Below are 19,789 nucleotides of genomic sequence, written 5' to 3' on the forward strand. Positions count from 1 at the left end.
GGGGCGTCCCTCCGTCGCCCCGCCTCTCGGGTCGCCACGGCAACGGGCAGCGCGTCCCGCTTCGGATTCCCGGGCCTTCCCGGCCAAGGAGGGCGGCGGGAGGACGACGAAGTGGAGCCGGATGGCGCTGGAGGTGAAGGGACCCAAGCCGTTCTCGATCGCCTTCGTGAGTGTCTGGAAGCTGGGGAGAAGAGGGGTGGGTGGGTGAGTGGCGAAGGGGTGGTAGAGTCGTCCCTTTGTTTTGTTTCAAGGCCCAAGGAGCTAGTCCTCAAGAGCTCCCCGTGGTCAGCCACGCCCTTTCCTCACCAGGAAGTCGCCTTGCCCTGAAACAGATCTACTCCTGGTACCTAAAAGGAGGATTGCCGCCTATGGGCTGGAGCCAGACTAAAGGTGTACACTGGGTTGTCCTCAGGCTGCCTTACAACTTGGGGGGCTCTGCTGCCTGGGGAATTGTGGCAGATATAACTCAGTGGTTTTGTGTGGGGGAGCCAGAGGTTGGGAGTTCGATTCCCCACCGTGCCTCCCAGGAGGAAAGCCAGAGCCTGTGGCGGCCTTGGGCAAGCAGCAGAGTCCCAGGGTGCCCCCCCCCCAAAAGAAGAGTAAAATAAACCCCTTCTGAGTATTCTCTGCCTGGAAAACCCTGGAAAAGGTCGCTATGTCGGAATTGACTTGACGGCACACAATCATGATTAGTCCAAAGTCCCAAATCTGTACCTCTCTAATCAAAAGTTGTATTCTGTCTATGATTAAGAACCCAGCCCAGTGTCTTTGACGTTGTTGTGGGTGATCTTGACCTTGGTCTCCAGCGACACTTGATGATATTTTCTAATTCTTTCCTTGCTGCCTTTTGGAGTTTCAGTCTTTTTCAGATTTCTTGACTGCAGTCTCCATTTGGATTGATGGTTGAACCAAGGTATACAAAATCTTTACCAATTTCAGTTTCTTCGTGGTCTGTATGGAGATTGTGTGGCTCTTCTGCACATGATGTTTGTCTTCTTTAGGTTCAGCTGCACTCCTGCTTCGTCAATTTCCTCAGCATAGACTGATCTTTTTTTCTGAAATCATTTGGAGCACTTCAAGAGCCAATATATACAGTATTTGTAATACAGTCTTGAGTGCCTTCTTCCATTTTGGAATCCAGATTGAATATCCTATAGTTACTGCACTCCTTGGCCTCTCCTTTCTTGGTGACTGGAATGTATATTGAATATTTCCAGTTTTGTCAGCCATTACTCAGTAGCTGTCCTCCAGAGGTTTCTTCATACCCACCACCCTTGGAGCTTTCCATTCTCTTCTACTGATGAAACCAGCGTTACTCCAGAAGAGGGTGGAGGCATCTTTGTCTGGTGCTTCAGCTGTGAACGTTCCACCTTGAGTGACCCTGCTAGTAGTCAAGTCTCAAAATGGAGTCTAGCCGTCCAGTGGCATTGCTCTTGGTTGCTCTGACACACACACAAACACACCACCCACCCCATCATGTGAAGGAGTGCTCCAAGAAGGGGATCTCTGACATTAGGTGGTTACAATCTTCTGCCCTTTTATTTCCTCGAATAAGTTTTGCTGGCACAGTCAGAATTGTCTTTCCCTGCTTATCCCGTTTCTAACCATGGCCAGCCTCTCAATCCTCTCCTTTAGTCTCTGCTATTTCAGAGGTACTCTGCATTGCCATGAGGGGGTCCCATTTGGCTATTGCTATAATAATAGCCAACAGGGACGTAGTGGTGCTGCGGGTTAAACCGCAGAAGCCTCTGTGCTGCAAGGTCAGAAGACTAGCCGTCGTAAGATCGAATCCATGCGACGGAATGAGCTTCCGTTGTTTGTCCCAGCTCCTGCCAACCTAGCCATTCAAAAGCATGTAAAATGCAAGTTGATAAATAGGTACCACCTTGATGGGAAAGTCATGGCGTTCCGTGTCTAGTCGCGCTGGCCACGTGAACATGGAAATGGTCTACGGACAAAACGCTGGCTCTACGGCTTGGAGATGGGGATGAGCACCACACCCTAAAGGTCAAGGGGAACCTTTACCTTGGTAATAATAGCCATTGATTGATCTTCTATGAATTTGATATCAGTTTTAGCTAGGTGCCATGCATACATTCTCTACTAGTAGGTCTTAGCTGGGCAACTTTATAGGGTGTTTTCTTTGTTGTGTTGTTACCATCCCAAACACCCTGATGGGGTAGGCTATTACAGTAGTAATAGTTAATCTGCGTTTCTGTGGTCCTTTATAAATGGATTTGCATAATAAACAGCACAGACCTAGGGTATGTGTGAATGATAGTTTGTCCTGCAATTTTTCGCAAGTATAACGTTTGCAAACATGCCTTTTTATTGACTTATTGGCAGAGAGTTGGACTTCATTAGCTTTTTGGTCTTTTGCAGTTCTGTGATTCCCAGCAAGCCAAATCTGTGGACAATATTGCAGTGCATATTGCTGTTGTTTTTCCTATAGAATAAAAGCATACATTCAACTTCCTGTATAGATCGCCAGAAGATAATCTGAGTGTTTTGTTTTTTAATCAGCATGGGTTTGTTAAATGCTGTAAATTTCTGGAGTTTCCCCCTTCCCCCATTGGCCTGTCTTCCTTTGAAAACAATGCTTGATGAAAAAAAATCTAAATCCTGTTCATATGACTAAAGGCATGCTTCCTCTTACAGAGGGCCACATTTCCCAAACCAAATGTCGCTGCAAAGCAACTTATATCCTGGAGAAATGAAGAACAAAAGCGCCATGAAGCTGCAATGTATGCCAAGGCCCATCTCCTCGGCCGTCAGATCAATGAAAGGGAAGAGCTGGATGAACGCAGACGGCTGGATCGGCTTGTCCAGAAGAGGGTTGATGCTGAAATGCAGGCCTATTTAGCAGGAGAAGAAGAGAGGAGGGAGAGGTAACATAAACTGCCTCAACAAGCTGGTGACTCTGCACATGAAGACAGACTTTGCTTTTAAAGTACAGTAGGACTCCCATATCTGCAGGGGATCACTTCCAGCCCGCCCAGGGATGCTAAAAAATGCAGATTATCGTGAACATGATTCATTGCATGGTCTCTGGCTTCCTTTAGTGGCCAGTTGTCATAATGAGATATTTAAAAATATATATTTTTATGATTTATCTTTTAATATTTTTAATATGTTCAAGCTGTGGATAAGTGAATCAGCGGATACTGATCCCACAGATAAGGAGGTCCTAATGTACTTTTAATATGGTGATTGTGTACTTTTGGTTCTGCAGATGTTGGTGAACTCCAAGTCCCAGCAGCTCCAGCCTCCCTAGCAAGTGGTGAGGGATGTTAGGAGTGGTGATCAAAAGGGGGAGGGCTATAAGTTTCCCATCCTTACTTTAATATTATCAAACTAATATTTGAGGATAGAAAATCCAAAGTGCATATGGAAGTATTTAATGTGTTGTTTAGATAATGGGATCCAAGTGGTTGTACTTTACAAAAACACATAACAAGAAAAACAAGTCCATGACCTAAAAATGGCTGTTTTATAATGATATTTACTCTGTGATAGAGTATATTCTTTGTATGCAGAAGACCCCAGGTTCAGTTCCCAGATAAAACCGCCTCTATCTGAGATGCTGGATTGTTACTGCCAGTCAATGAAGACTGCTTTAAACATTGTAAGTCGGAAAACATTTTCCACCCAAGGACAAAATTATAGTTTGGGCAGGATTGGCGGGTGATGGTGGTTAATACCTGGCTTCAGAGCCCAGGTCAGAAGTTCAATTCTCCACCTGTGTCTGCAGGGAGGAGAGCCAGCCTGTGTAGCCTTGGGCAGGCGGCATCGTCCTAGAGCGCCTCCAGAAGAAGGGAACCATGTCTAAATACTTTTATCTAGGAAACCATGACAAGCATCACTATAAATCGGAATTGGCTTGTTAGCACATGATTGCTCAATCAATCAATGCATTACTTTAGAAGGTGGGGCCAAGGGATGAGGCCAAAATCATACCAAAACAAATCGGAGTTGGGGTGGCTTTGCAGTTCTTGTAAGACGCTTTGGATCTGCTTGTGAAGAAGGATGGGGTATAAATTAAAGATCGATCTGACCATTCTGGACATTTTCCAAGCAGTCACGGAAAGCTCGGCTATCTGTATGTGTCTGTTTAGGAGAAAATCCTAGTATACCTATCTGCTCAGCTCATACAATAGTTTTTAGGTCCCTGTGATACTGTTCTCACTTGTACATCACAGTTACACAGGGTATTTAAAGTTCATCTCTCATGCAACAGGATAAAAAAAATTATGTGTGAGTTGTGAGAATGTTTTCTAATCCCAACAAGAACTCCTTTGTACAGCAGGGTATGATTGCACTCCCTGTTCAAAGAAGTCTTTGTGTGTAGAATCATTTTTTCTCTACCCAGACACCCAAATCCAGAAGCTGAGAGGTGGACATGAAAGTCAGATAAATGAAAAGGTACACTTTAAATTTATCTGACAATCCCTCACAATAAAATAAAGTTCACTTATAGCATTGTGAGGTATTTCCTCACTCCACTGAATCCCAGGGTTTTTCCAGGCGAAGAAGTTTCAATTCCCTTGCCCCATAGCAAGGTAAAGATTTGGATAAAAAGAGAACATCATTTTTGCTTCACTGTATCACAGTTTGCAAAATAAAAAATAATTTTGTTTTATTTTGGTATATTAAATTTTCTGGGACAAAATCAAATATCTCAACAAGAATTGATAGATTTATTCAGACTATTTTTGTCCCAGTTGTGTGTTTTTTTAACAGATAGAATGATTCTACTGGAAATCAGTTTCCTCAGGAGAGTAGTGTGTGTGAGGGACTCAAACGCCCCAACGTAAGACAGGAAAGTTAGATGTTCTGTCCAGTTACTGATCAGTAAGAAGAAGTCTGTAGGATGGATAGGAAGGTCTTGAGATCTGCCAAATTTGCCCATGCCTGATATAATCAGTACTGCATTATTAGGCCAAATAGCCTGGCCTCTTATAAATGATCTCCTTAGAAGGCAAGGAAGCATGCATGTACCTGTATGTGAAGTAGAGGATGAGAAGAGAGAATGTACATATGGTATAGTAGTGTATTGGCCAAGTTCAAGACCCAACTTCAAGATGCAACTTAAAATTTTGACCAAGCTGTGGGCAACTAACGTACCTGGCAGTTTATTGTAAGGACGAAGCAGGAGTGAACTGTGAATACCGCCCCCCAAACGTCTTGGAGAATTGAAAAAGTGTAAGTGAAGTACACTTTTATGCAAACAGATTCACAGGAAAAAAAATGGGACTTGAAGGTTCATTTGGCGTGAACTAGCAAAGCAGCTGTTAGCTTCCATTTTCCTCACTGGCAAACCTATCCTGAATCCGTGGCCCATGACAGATCTTGAAGGCTATAACCTCAGACTGCAAAATGGTTGCTAGAATCTCTTATAGAAAAAGCTTTTCTTTCTCTGGTGGCAGAAGACATTTTGGCTCCTAGCAGCAGACATTGGAGGAAACGAAAGGTGTTTGCAAGCCAACTCTGGTCCTCTTATATTCTGTGACTAGCTAGTGAGGTTTACAGGTGCATTCTGCATCGCCGGTTCAGTTTTTAGTCATAGACACTCCTTTCCTCCAGGTTTTAATGCCTTTATTTTTTCTGTGAATGCACACAAAGAATCCTGAATTTCTGAATGCTACAGTTCACATTAAAAAATTATCCAATGTGATTTGTCTCCCCCACACATACACACACACACACAATCTTTCCAGGCTCCGGGATCTTTTGGAAGCTGAGGAAAAAGCCTACCTTGCTGAAATAGAATTGCAGGAAGAAACCATGGAGGACAGGCGAAAGGATATGAGATTGCGAGCGAAACAGCTAAGAGACAAAAGGGAAGAAGCCAGAAGGAAGGTGGTGGCAGAAAAAAAGGAACAGCAATTCAGGTAGTAGTCAGAATTCCATCCTTCCTTGGTTTTAGGAGACAACACGTGGATGTTTTTGCATGCCTTTCACAGCTTTGCGCCCAAATTAATTAAATAATTTTATGTTCTAATTAATTTCTATCTTGTACCCATGAACTTCTCTCTGCCAGATGCCTATCATTCTTGTAATGTTATTGTCTTTTTAAAAGTTACCGCATTGTGTATGATGCTTTATCTATATTTCCGTTGGTGTTTTTATTATTATGTTGTGTTATTTCATTTTGTTCTTTTTCGCCACCCAGACTAGTGGCTCAAGCACTAGTTGGCCTGGATAAAAATGGGAATGAATGAATGAATGAATGAATGAATGAATGAATGAATGAATGAATGAATGAATGAGCAAAGACACTCCTGCCAGGACCTGAGGAATGGAGAATATTAGAGGCCATGGATTTTTTATCTTGAGAGTGGTAAGCAATGAAAGCCCTTGCACAGGTACATGAAAGTGAGGCAGGATCAAGCCCACATGTGTGTAGATATATATGCACAGGCCTCTTGATCATCAGTGGCCAGCGCACGGTTCCTGGGCAGCATGTTCACTGGCATTCATTCAGTCATGAACTTGCTGTGCTCCTCCTGTGATTACTGAAGGCGATGAGGTTGAGCTAGAGCCGCTAACCACACAGAGATCGCATGAGTAGCCTTCTCCATCTTGGGCGAGTTCTGCTTTGTACTTTGGGGATGGGCAGCTTTTTACCCCACTACCCATCATTGCCAAAGGAAAGCAGTTGTAATAGTTGAAATCCAAACTGTACAGAAGGCAACCAAGCCCTCTCCCATCCTACTCTTTGGTCCTAAAGAGAGGTAGCATGCTGAAAAGTGCATGCAATAATTTCTGCTGCTGTTTACAAGGTTTATTACAGCAAGGGGAGAGGAGAAAATGTGCTATGACACTTTTAAATATTTCTCATGTGCATGTTTCTCTTTGCGGACTGCAGAAATTTTCATGTATCATATCACCATTGTGGCCTTTGGGAACATTGCTTACATATATTAGATAAAATTAGAATGCCTCCAGAAGGGGCATACAGGTGTGCCATCCTGGTATAACATTTATCACTTTTTGCAGAGGATATTATAATCATGACTCTTCTGCGTTTTCATAAAATGCATACATTCTGGCAGGGGACACAAATTTGGCTTCTGATTTCTGAAAGCAGCATTAAAATGATCAGACTCTTTGTATCAAAGTAGCTTTTGGACAGCAAAGTGAGACTTTCAGACTGTCATCTGGGGGAGCGGATATTTGCTGGCGACTGTAAAAACTCCTTTGAAGAATGTAGATAGTATCAGTCCTTTGCAGAATTGTTTTGTATTAGAAATTTACTGCGTGAGCTAGATTTTTGATTTAGCTGTTACTTTACCCATCTCATTGACTGCTATATTCCTAAGCCACAGGAATGTAATAGCTTTATTATATGTATATAATGTCGGAATGTCATAAAACAGTGACCCTTGGTAAGATGGCCAATATAAAAAAATCAATCAAACAAACAAAGGTCTCCAGAACTCTTTCCCCGGCTGCATGCCACTGCGGGACTTGTAAAACATCCCATCTGCTAAAGAGTTCCGGAGAATGTAAAACTTTACTCACAGTTTTGTGACATGTTGGTTGTAACTGGCCAAACTCAAGTTTTTAAGGTTGTCTTTCATTTTTAGAGCTGGCTGGATAGCTCAGTGGTTTAGATATCTGGCTATGAAACAAACATTTGGGAGTTTGATTCCCAATTGTGCCTGCAGGGAGAATTGCTAGCCTGGGTAGCCTTGGGCCAGTTGCACAGTCCCAGGACATTATCAGAAGAAGGGAATGGTAAATCACTTCTAAGTATTGTCTACCCAGAAAACCCTAGAAAGGTCACCAGATCAGAATCAACTTGATGATACATTATTTTTATTGTTGATGGTGATGGTGGTTTTTATATTGATACTCAGAAGGCACGAGGTTACAAACTTTTTTTGCAGTCCTATGCACAGTTTCCTGGCAGTTTACATCCTAATGAGTACAGTGGAATACAATTTGAGCAAACTGTGCAGAGGCTTCTGATATTTATCTTTTTTCTCTTCATAATATGTTGAGCCATGGGGAGACATGGGATGGGTGGATTGTTTGATGCCTGAAAATCATTACCACAAGGGTCTCCTCTGCCGACTCCCAGATGCTTCCCTAGATGAGAGATCCCTGAAGTCTTGGGTGGCGAGGCAGAGAATAGAAACAGAAAATGTTTAATTCTCCCCAAATGGCTGCAGTTGGGGACCATCATTGGCTTAGGTCTCTGAATCCAGAGCCAGAGGTTGAGAGTTTGATTCCCCACTGTGCCTCCTTGAGAGGGGCTGGACGCAGTGATCCACAAGGTCCCTTCCAGCTCTGCAGTTCAAAGCTGGTTGTTGTTATCTGAGATGCATGGCATAACTCTGCGCAATATAATTCTAACCAGGGCAAGTCAAAAGTTTCATCATCAGCTCAGACTTACAAGTGATTAAACATAGATCTTGCTGCATTAGAAATAAAAGGAAAGTAAAAGCTGTCATGTTCCAAGGCCAAGCTAAACGTGATGTTATTTACATATTTAGTGCTTGGTTTATTAATGCTTTCATACTGCTCACGTTTCTTTGAACAAAATGCCAGGAGGGAAGCTTAAAATGGATTGCACTCAATTCTCAGTTTGTGTTCCTTTCTGTACAGTTCAATTAACTATGCTAATAAGCATGCCATTTTCAAATTTCTTCTGATATCTTTTTTTTTAAAGCATATTCTGTTGATCGGCAGTGGTGCCCTGGATTTTATTTGCAGAGTCAATGAAACGGCTACATCTCCAGATTCAATCAGGAGCAAGAAAAGATGTTTAATTACGTGCCCCTGCCCCAGTCCCCCAGCCAGGAAGCAGGAGGGACAGGGTTTGTAAATGCGTTCTGTAGCTTTGCTACAGTTGTGTTATGCAATCTGGTGTTTGATCTTCAAGAATAGTTGAACCATAGAAATGACAAATACAGAGAAGTCAGTTAAGACAACCTTTGTCGCACTGCGTGTCCCAAAATTTGGAAGACTACGGAGCAAGACAGAGCTTGACCAAGTAATTTTTTGGGATTATGGCTCCTGGAATTTCTCAGCTAGCATGTCTTGCTGAGTGCTGGGAGCTACAGTCTGAAAAAAGGAGCATGTCTAAGCTGTGTGCCGTGCTGCCCTCCACTGCTGCTGGCTTCAGTTTGCACTAGATCCCAGAGGGAAAGGATGAGTTGAGTTCTCTCCTCCTCTTCTCATAACTGGCTTGTTTAGAGAGATCAGATGAACTGACAGCAGGAACAGGAAGGAATAGCTGGAGGCAGAAGAGACGATAGAGATTGGCAGTGTGGCCCCAGCAGTGTGTTGGCCTCAGCAGGTGCTTGGAAATGTTGACCTGGCATATCAGCTGAGCTGTTGTTAAAAGACAGGCATGTCCATTCAATGCTTACCTCTTCCCTCCACCCCATATACGCCCACAGAATTCCATGCTGTTGATAGGCCTTCAGGGCCTTTTGCCAACTGAACCCATCACTCTTGGCCACTCAAGCTTGAGAGCCAAGAGTTAGTTAATGCTCAAAATGGTTTCTTTGAATGACTCCCCTTTATTCCCAAAAGGCCAGTCAATATTTTTGTGGATGCTGCTGTTTCAGCTTCTCATTTAGTTGGGTATCTACAGTTCTAGCACTTTGATAAGGTCCTGCAGCTGGTTTTATAAGACTCGCTGGGAAATGGTCCATTAAGAACTCAAATCACGAATGTCTGTGCTTGTTCCCCCCCCCCAACATTTTGCTCATATAGGAAGGAAGATCAGACATGAAAGATTGAGGAAGCAGTGTGTGGAAATACCTTGCTGGGTTTCCTGAGGTTTAATTCGTTGTTGTTGCATGCTGTCAAGTCATGTCAAACTTATGATGACCCTATGAATGAATGATCTCCAAAATGTCCTGTCCTCAATGTGCCAGGACAGCTCTTGCAAACTCAATCCTATGGCTCCCTTAGGGAATTAGTCAACCTCATATTTGGTCTGCTGCCTTCCACCCTTCTCAGCATTATTGTCTTTTCCAGAAAATCTTGTCTTCTCATGATGTACCCAAACTAGGATGGTGTCCATTTCAACAGTTTTGCCTCCAGAGAGCAGGCTTGATTTGATCTAGGACCCCCTTGTTGGTCTTTCTTGGCAGGCCAGGATATCCGCAAAGATTTCCAGGGAACACAGGACAGAGGCTTATATTTTGTGCAGGAGTGATCAGCCTCATAGGGCATCTAATAAGCTGCCCCTTTTGCACCACTAACCCCCCACCCTCAGTGTTGCTTTGCTTGCCTTCTGTCTCCATGCAGTAACTTGGAGAATGGAGAAGAGAAAGGTGCCTCAAAGACTCTTGCAAAAGCAAAAAAGCAAAGGGGGCTGCTTATATACACACACACACACACACACACACACACACACCAGCGAGCTGGGTACCCATTTTACCAACCTTGAAAGGATGGAAAGCTGAATGAACCTTGAGCCAGCTACCTGGGATTGAACCCCGGCTTGTGAGCAGAGCTTTGGCTGTAGTACTGCAGTTTAACCACCATACCACAAGGCTCCTTTCCTTGTCCTGCTGAATGAATTCGGCCCAGAGAGATTAGAAGAAGAAGGGAACCACTAATGGCATCTTGCTCATGATCTGCCCACAGTTGTAAGGCTGCTTCAGGATTGGGAAACACTTGACACTCCAGAGGTTTTGGTCTATAACTTTAACCTATATCAGTCTCACTAAGCAAATCCATTGGAAAAGAATTGTTTATTCTTATAACCTTGAATGTCTGGAAGAGATGCCAGGGATAGGTTCCCTGGTCTGCGGTGTGCAAGTGTGTGCTACATTTTAAATGCTGTACATTCTACTTGCATTGTTATCTATTTGTTTTTTCATTAAAAAGTTATCAATAGTCTTTTCATCAGTGATGTCACCTGAGGCATGCATGCACTTAAGTAAGGATGCTGTATAGAGCAAGGCGAGATTCAGCAAACAGGAGGAGAGGACTGTGACAAACCCCAGACCTACTGGGATATGCCACAGTTTCACTAAGCTGCCACCAACCATTCCCTATAAGAAGTCACACAGACCAGGGATGGATTTTTAACAAATAAAGGAATAAGGTTTATTAAATAACACACAGGGAAAAATAAAAGGATCAAATGAATAAGATACAGTAACGTGGCTTAGTCTCAATCATACATACACACAGTTTGGTTCACACAGAACACTTAACTTGAAGCACAGACCCTGAACCTATCAGTTCTGGCTAACCATACAGACACCTGAACCTATCAGGTTGGTACTGACTGACACACAGTAGTACCCTGTCTGACACACAGACTCCCACACCAGCTTCTTCTCTCAGCTCCTCCAGCTTCTCCACACACGCTCCACATATATATACAGTACAGCCCCTCCTCCTGATGTCCCGCCTTCCACTCCCCATAGGATGGAACTTTCCCTCCAAACCCATGACAGACAGGTAACATCAGTGCTGTATGTAACAAGGACCAACCAACCAAAACAAGTACATGAATAAAAAAACACACAGACTGACAGAAAAGAGCAAGACACAGGCCCAGGAACTGATGCAAGGGGTAGGCTGGAGTTTAAATTAGCCAGAGCAGCTATCAGTGGAAACTGTTCCCGTGGCAAAGGCTAAGGGCAGGGGGTTGCCACATATCCTTTTTTTCTAGCCAGTTCAGTGCCAGGCAAGAGAGGGTGCCAAAGTGCCCTTCTCTTTGCAATTCTCGTATTCTCTCAGTTGTTCTTGAGTCATCGTCTTTCAGGGCAATCTCCGGTGCTCCACAGAAGTGGAAGTGAGACCGTGTGATTGACCTGTAATTCCTTTCATCCTACTTCGGTGTTACATCCAAAAAGGCATGCGCATCTCCTTTCTTTTCATCTAAAAACCAGGAATGCAGAAATATATATATATATATTGGCCATTCACTCTTTTACCATTTCTGAGAAACAGCCGGATAGGCTCTCAGGCTCAGCTTTTCAGAAGATCTCTTTGAACCTTGAAAGGTGTAGACTGAGAGTGTAACCTTTAATGGCTGTCAAACTGAGGCATACCACTCAATGTTTCTGAGCAATGTCAGTATGGAAATCTTTGGACTGTGCCCTGTTTCTTATCCTATGCAACTTCAAATCTATGTGATCAATGTTTTCTAGCTTTGCATTATGGCAGCATCAGTATAGCAGGACCCCTGTATCTGCAGGGGATTCATTCTAAGCCCTTCCCCTTGCATATGCTGAAAAATGTGGATTCTAGGGAACACTGTACATAGCATGGTCTCTGGTTTCATCTAGTGGCCAGTTCTCGTAACTTCCTCTTTAGAAATATAAGGTAAGTTTTATTATACTGTATGGTCATAGACCGAAAATTCAAATATAAAAACATAATACAAGATATACAGAACAGGTAATTTGGTAGAACATATCGACAGTATAAAACTTGAGACAGGTGGTTGTCTTAATATAACAGAAATAGAAATATATATTTCTAGATTTTTTCTTTTAATATTTATAATATTTTCAGACTGTGGATAAGTGAATCTGTGGATACTGGTCCTGCAGATAATGGGGTCCTACTGTATTTCCAAGCCATGATGTGTGTTTTCCATTTACACACAATACCTTTTATTTCCTTCCTGTGGCCCAGAGAATCCTGTGAGGAGCTGCGGACCCAGTGGAGCAAGAAACATCTGATGGAGGTTTGTGAAGACCGAATGGCGCAGTTGGCTTTGAAGGAGGAACTGAAAAAGCAAAAGCAGATGGAAGAAGCAACCTATCTGGCACTCTGGGAAGAGGACAGGTTGGCCAAGGAAAAACGGGACATGGAGGAAGCCCAGAAAAGATCGGGTCGGAACGCTGACATGCTTAACGTGCTGAACACCCAGAGAGCTGTGGCAGAGGCTCAGAGGCAGGAGGAAAAGAGGCTGAAGGAGGAAGAGGCTAAATTGATGGTTAAGTAGCCAGTTTTCCAACTGTTGTTGTCTGAAAGAGTTAACCCATTTGTACATCCAAAGAACACAAACTTGGCTTCATATTCCTTAACTGCTGGAAGAATCTTCCATCTCTTCAGCAGCAAAAATACAGGAACTGACATGCAAAAAGAGGTCAGAGTTGTTAGAACAAAAATGCAGATTTTTAAAACGCTAGAATGATTACACGTAACAGATTAAGATCTTGAACTTTGATAGCCAGTGTTGCTATTGTGTTATTTTCATCAGGGCTCTATTTCAAAAGCAACACTAGTGCAAAGGTCTGCATTAGGGGTATAAGCATGTTCAACTGAACAGGTTTACAGCATTTCTGGGATCATCGTCTGTTCCTTATTGTAGCTGACTTGAGCCCCCCCACCTTGCTCCCACCATTTGAGCCCCAGTCTTCAGGCTGGGTGCTTGAATAGGACTCATGTTTCTTGTAGTACGTTGCTCCAAAGCTTGGCTTTACAGCCCCTATACCAGTGGTGGCGAACTTTTTTGGGCTCACGTGCCCAAACTGGGGGGAAGGAAAAAAAAACAGCGGGCAGCATGCCGCGGTGGTGGCAGACCTGGAAGTGGTGGCGGTGGACCCGGAAGTGTAGGGGGAATCCTGGCATGGAGGTGCCTGGAGACCCCACTCTAGGTCCATTGTGAGCGCCACCTGCTCCAGATTTGCCTGCCGAAGTACCAGGACCGCAGCTGCAGCCACCTTCTCAGGTTTGGCTTCACCCGTGGGAGGGGGAGTAGTGATCTGGCGACTTACGGCTCGTGTGCCGGCAGAAAGGGTTCCGTGTGCCAGCGTGCCATAGCTTCGCCATCGCTGCCCTATACACATGTCTAGATTGCCTTCTAATTCTATAGGGAGACCCATCAGCCACATTCTCATTCACCATACTGAACAACTATTTTCAGCGTCAAATGTTACAGGAGACGACTAAATCCATTCTCAAAGTGGTGAATTAACAAGCGCTCTTGCCCTTCTTGTAGGAAGAGGAACGGCTTCTGTTTAAACTAGAGGATGAACGAGCTGAGATGGAGAGACGTCGGAAGCTGAGAGAATGTAGAGACATGCTGCTAGATTCCATGGAGGAGAAGAGGAAGCGTCTCAATGAAGCCAAGCAGGAAGAGCTGGCTTTAGATATGAAGATCCTGGATCGCATCCTGCAAGAATCTCAGGAAGACACTGAGGGCCAAAAGCAACGAAAAGTAAGGCTTTTTCAATTGGTTCAGGTTGTGGGCTCAATACAGCCATTCCGAAAGTGTGTGTGTGTGGCTTTTAGGCCCTAGAAAGGTAAAGTACTTCCCACTCTTCCACACTGATGTAGCTTTGACGGACAGAGTGGTTTCTGTTCACATAGCTACATCAGCATCATAGGTTGGATTACTGAATGGACTTGGTGCTCCCTGAAAATTCCATTGCAGGCAATTGTGATAACATTTCACGTATCCTTCAAAGGACATGGCAACATTGCCCACCTGGTTGGTGGTATGAGGGTCATTGGGGTTGCTCTCCTGCATCCTGTCTTTCCCACATGTCCTGAAATAAAACTTGAAGTGTGGATTGAGCCGTGGCATGATGATCTGCAGACTGAACTAGTGGTTTTCAGATTTCTTGCCCTCAAATCAAGATTCCTGCATAATGGTTGTTGTAAGTTTCTCGGGCTGTTTGGCCGTGTTCTGGAGGTTTTTCTTCCTAACATTTCGCCGGTCTCTGTGGCTGGCATCTTCAGAGGACAGGAGTTAGAACTCTGTCTGTGGTCTGGTGTAGTGTGTGGGATAGTTGAGTATTTGTAGCTGTGGGCTCAGCTTTTTGTCCTTTTCAGGAGATTTGGTGATTATGGTGATCAAGGTGTTTTTTTTTGTTATGGATGTATTGTTGTGATAAGGGGAGGAGACAATCTCTCACTGTGATTGATGGGTGTTGTTAGCTAGTCTTTTGTGTGCAGTGATCACCAGTCCTTGTGGCTGGGTAGAGTTCATTGACCTTTTTGCAGGTTGTATTTTTCAGTGCTTGGAGCCAGGCTTTGTTGAGTTTTAGACTTTCTTCTTTTTTGTTGAAGATGTGATGGTGTTTGTGGATTTCAATGGCCTCCCTGTGCAGTCTAACATAATGATTGCTGTTGTTGTCCAGTACTTCTGTGTTTTGAAACAGGATTTCATGTCCAGCTTGTTTAAGGACATGTTCAGCTACTGCCAATTTTTCTGGTTGTTTTAGTCTGCAGTGTCTTTCATGTTCTTTGATTCTGGTGTGGATGCTGTGTTTTGTGGTCCCAATATATACCTGCCCACTACTGCAAAGAATCCGATACACTCCTGCAGTGGTAAAGGGGTCCCTTTTGTCCTTTGTTGACCTTAACATTTGTTGTATTTTATGGTGGGCCTGAATACTGTTTGTAGGTTGTGTTTTTTTCAAAAGTTTCCCCATGTGGTCCGTGACCCCTTTGATGTACGGCAGAAATACTTTATTTGTGGGTGGCTGTTTTTCCTCTTTAGTTTGGTGTTGTTTTCTTGGAACAGCCATTTGCCTGTAGGGCCCACTTCAGATGGTTGAGAAAGTGAACTTCACTGTTCTGACTTGCACGGTCTACCAGTGTTTTGATTATGCCTCTTTTTTGTTTTTGTCATGGGTGGTGTTTGGAGTTTTTGTGTAGGTACCGGTCTGTGTGGGTGGGTTTTCTGTAGACCTTGTGTCCCAATAGGAGGTCCGTTTTGCATATGAGCATGACATCTAAGAAAGGGAATTGGCCCTCTGTTTCTTTTTCCATGGTGAATTGTATATTTGGGTGGATCCAAAAATATCTAAAAAGTCATATATTTCTCACCTCAGGTGTTAAGACATTACATTTATTATGATCTTTTAATCTAAAGTTCGTCAACTTTTTCTTACTTCCTCTGACATGCAATAGGCCTTATACTAAGTTTATTTTTTTGGTTAACTGTTCACTATCATCCCAAGATCTTTCCCTTGAATGGTTGAAGCCACTTTAGTATGTTCTCTCTCTCTCTCTTTCTCTCTCTCTCTCTCTCTCTCTCTCTCTCTCTCACACACACACACACACACACACACACACACACACACTCAGTCAACTCATTTAATGTGAACCATGCCACAGAAATAAACATAGTAAACATCATTTAGGAGACTGCTTGACTAGCTAGCTATAGCTCTAGTTAGATCAACCCTCCAAAAAGTGAGCAGTGGTGCTCGTTTATATGGGTGCTCTTTGATTTGTGGGTTTGGTTCTGGAGAAAACTAAGGATAAGATAGGAATCCTACAAGGCTTAAAACTCTGGTTAACTGCCCTATTAACAGCAATTCCTACTTTTGGAGGTTCTATGGTTTTTAAAAAAAATGCCTCCCCGGGCCTCCCTCCCTGCATCTTTGACAACTCATCCCCTTGTTTGCCTCGTTGCAGAAAGAGCTCTTTAAAGAGCAGCAGCTCTATCGGGCGTACTTGGCACAACAGATGGAGGAGGAGAAACAGCGGGAAAAAGAACTGGACAAGCTGCGGGCCGAGGAGACCGCGAAGATGTGGGCAGAGAGGGCTGCCAAGGAGAAGGCCTTAAAAGATGCCAGAGAGACCTTGCTGAGGGAGGTCCTGGATACAAGGCGGCTTCAGATTGAGGAGAAACGTAAGGACCCATTATGCACGTGCTGCTAACGTCAACAGCTGGCACCCTAAACTAGTGCCTTCTCAATGCCTGAGAACAGAACTTCCGTTGTGAAGAGGAGCCCCTATGCCCCAACCAGCATGGCATCTGCTGCAGTCCAGCACATTCAGAATGTATTAATCTAATCCAATCATTTTAGAACTGCAGAGCTGGAAGGGACCCTCTGTCAAGGAGGCACAGTCAGGGGAAATTAAAGTCACAACCTCTGGCTCCATGGCCAGATGTCTCAACCACTGAGTTATCCAGCAGTTCTGTTAGGTTATGGACATTCTGATTTGCCTCCACGTCTGTTTGGAATACCAAGGTCATGATAGTGGAAACAAAACACTAAGAAAGATTTAACATCCTCCTAGGTAAAGGTAAAGGTTCCACTTGACATTTAGTCCAGTCGTGTCCGACTCTATGGCGTGGTGCTCATCCCCGTCTCCAAGCCGTAGAGCCAGTGTTTGTCCATAGACAGTTTCCGTGGTCACGTGGCCAGTGTGACTTAGACACAGAACGCCGTTACCTTCCCACCGAGGTGATACCTATTTATCTACTCGCATTTACATGCTTTCAAACTGCTAGGTTGGCAGGAGCTGGGACAAGCAACGGGGGCTCACTCCGTTGAGTGGATTCGATCTTACGACTGCTGGTCTTCTGACCCTGCAGCACAGAGGCTTCTGTGGTTTAACCCACAGCGCCACCAACATCCTCCTAAGGAGATCCATTTGCAGGCTAAACATCTCGCTTCAACTACAGGTCTCAAAAAACTCTCACCTTGGTTGACCGTACAAGAGTGTTGCAAAGATGGAACACTCTTGGGGCGGGGGGGGGGCAGACATCCATTCCCTTGATTTCTTCGGAGGAAAGGTGAGATTACAGATGTTATCAAATCAGCGTTGTAACAGAAAGAACACAAGCAGCCAGAAGGGCTGAGGAGAGGGACACCTCAGACGAGGCTGTTTTGATGTGCATATAATTGCCTGTCAGCATTTGCTAATTACATGTCCTTTCTTTTACCACCCAGTGCAACGAAATGCCCAGGAACAAGAGGCCCTTGCTCAGGACAGGGAGCTGTTGAATGCAGCCCTTCTAGAATACAACCGTCTGGAAGAGGAGAGATATGCAAGGTGATTTTCTTTGAGCCTTTCCACAGAGCAAAGGATATCCTGCAGTTGTCCTTTGCTTCTCCGTGCTGAGCAAACGGTTTGTGCCTCCCCAACCCCGATGTAAGAGTGGGGTTAGGTGTCTGTGGCTGGCTTGGCCAGGGAAGGCGTGCCCTCTCATGGCCGTCATCCTCCTGTGTGGGTTTCAGAGACAGGGGCTTTGCATTGGGTGCTTCCTTATGTGCAGATTCTATTTTTTCCCCTGTGGGTTCTTCTCGTAGCAGTTCTGTGCAGGTGTCGAGTGTGCACAGAAAGATTCCTGATATTATCTGAGAAATGGCCTTCCTCCATGGGTTTTTATTTGTGAAATAGTGTGCTGACCTATACTGCATGCCGTAGCACAAGTCTGGGGGCCGTATATGCCCACTGCTTGAATTTCGAGGGTTACACCCAACCCTTACGACTCCCACCCAATCCTATTTTTTCTTATAAATGTGATGGGTAATTGTATTTGTTCTGTTTTGTTTTTACTCAAAACATGGGTGTGGTGTGACCCAGAGGTGCTGGGGAGTGCTCAAAACATAGCAAAACTGCCCCCCACACCTTCTAGTAACTGGGACAGATTTTTTTTCCTATTTTTTATCAAGGGCGTACAAGATCTTCAAGGATCCCACGAATGCTGCTTGTTGTCCATGTGCCACATTTTGGCCAACCCTCTGCTATAGTCTGTCATGGCTATAGGAAGTGTTGTAAGGGTGGTCAGATATTATGTCCCCAGTCCACTGAAATCATGGATTGCACCCTCGCCAGTGTTTTTAAGCAACAGGGTAGCCCACTAGACTTTTTTTTAAACCTCCTCTGGAGTGTTCTTCATTCACAGGAGTAAAGCTGGCTAGATTGCCAAGCACAATGTATTCAGAGCCAGCTCCAGATTTAAGAAAGGTCATCCCAAGAAAGTGCCCTCTGGCTTGACTACCTCCAACGTCACTGTCCCACAAGCAGGCCTCCAGCTAGCAGAAATGGCAGCAAGGAACACAACAGTGCTGATATCAATGCCAACACTGTAAACTACCCGATATTCAAAATAGTTATAATGTTGTTGATGTTGTCATTCTAGAGCATTACCTGGTGATGCCACATCAGAGGCATAGTGAGTGAGTAATTAAAACAGCGGGGAGGGTACAAACGAAGCTCCCCTGCAAGAGGCAGGTTGCATACCTAAATGCATCCAGGACTGAAAGTACCCTGACACCTGTCCAGTCATGCAGGGTTCTGATGCAAAGAATATCACTTTTTTAACAAACATGTGTAGCCTATTTTCCTACAGCGCTCAAAGCCACATACATGAGATTATCAGAAGATCTTCTGTCCAAGTGCTAACCAGACTGAGATCTGCTTAGCTTCACAAGATGACTGCACCAGATGCTTTCAAACCATGCCCTGGTTTTAAAAAACCCTGAATGTTTTTGTTATGGTCCACATGCGTGATATTTTATTATGTTATCCGCAGGCGCCTACGGCAGGAAAAGGAATATCGGGAAGAACTCCAAACTCAGTTCAGTCACATCAAGCAAAGGCAGGAGGCTGAGAAGGAAGAAGAGCGTCGTCAATATGAGATGGCACTCGAAGCAGAGAAGCTTTATCAGCAAAAGATAGCAGATGTCCTGTCAAGGCCTTACATGAAAATGAAGGATCTCCATCCTTTACGAAGGCACCTTGTCCGTAGTGCTCCATCTTAGTAGAGCTGTTATGCATGAATACAATATATATTTATAGTTCACTGCATTTGCTGTATTTGTAACCATCAACTAGCAGTTCAACAAATGCCTTCTGATCGGGAAAGGTAATGGATAAGACATAAGAACACTTCCTTAAAGACAACATGTTCTACTTTTTTCCCCTTGCTGTTTAAATAAAGGATATAGAATTGTGACATTATAACTTCTGATCTTAACATGTAAAATTTAAAGCAAATCTTCTAGCTAGGCTTGTTCCAAGTTGTCTACATTTTTTTAAAGATTCTTTTTAAGAGCCCCGTCAGAGCCTTGTGGTGCAGTGGTGAAGCTGCAGGACTGCAGCCAAA

The 19,789-nt window shown here is 44.0% G+C and overlaps 1 protein-coding gene across 3 annotated transcripts; it reads left to right on the forward strand.

Annotated features, from left to right (window-relative positions):
• The first annotated feature begins 10 nt into the window (after nt 1-10).
• Nucleotides 11-19,647, forward strand: CFAP53 (cilia and flagella associated protein 53). 3 transcript variants are annotated; one of them, XM_072992938.2, is made up of 8 exons: nt 11-166; nt 2,659-2,888; nt 5,718-5,891; nt 12,622-12,925; nt 13,934-14,152; nt 16,363-16,579; nt 17,628-17,730; nt 19,217-19,647. In XM_072992938.2, exons 1-8 carry the CDS (start codon nt 122-124, stop codon nt 19,443-19,445), a joined length of 1,521 nt encoding a protein of 506 aa, XP_072849039.2. In that variant the 5' UTR covers nt 11-121; the 3' UTR covers nt 19,446-19,647. The 3 variants fall into 3 exon arrangements, with proteins under 3 accessions (XP_072849039.2, XP_072849038.2, XP_072849040.2); XM_072992937.2 differs by having other exon boundaries at nt 27-196; XM_072992939.2 differs by lacking the exon at nt 11-166 and adding an exon at nt 417-913.
• Nucleotides 19,648-19,789: the final 142 nt, after the last annotated feature.

The sequence above is a fragment of the Pogona vitticeps genome, chromosome 2, assembly GCF_051106095.1.
Source record: "Pogona vitticeps strain Pit_001003342236 chromosome 2, PviZW2.1, whole genome shotgun sequence".
Taxonomy (NCBI): domain Eukaryota; kingdom Metazoa; phylum Chordata; class Lepidosauria; order Squamata; family Agamidae; genus Pogona; species Pogona vitticeps.

What these genes read in the sequence shown, in the direction of transcription:
- CFAP53 (XM_072992937.2), top strand. Translation starts at nt 122, where the DNA reads ATGGCGCTGGAGGTGAAGGGACCCAAGCCGTTCTCGATCGCCTTCGTG. An exon ending in AAAAAGGAACAGCAATTCAG is followed by an intron (nt 5,892 to 12,621) that starts GTAGTAGTCAGA and finishes CCTGTGGCCCAG; the next exon opens with AGAATCCTGTGAGGAGCTGC. An exon ending in AGGGCCAAAAGCAACGAAAA is followed by an intron (nt 14,153 to 16,362) that starts GTAAGGCTTTTT and finishes GCCTCGTTGCAG; the next exon opens with AAAGAGCTCTTTAAAGAGCA.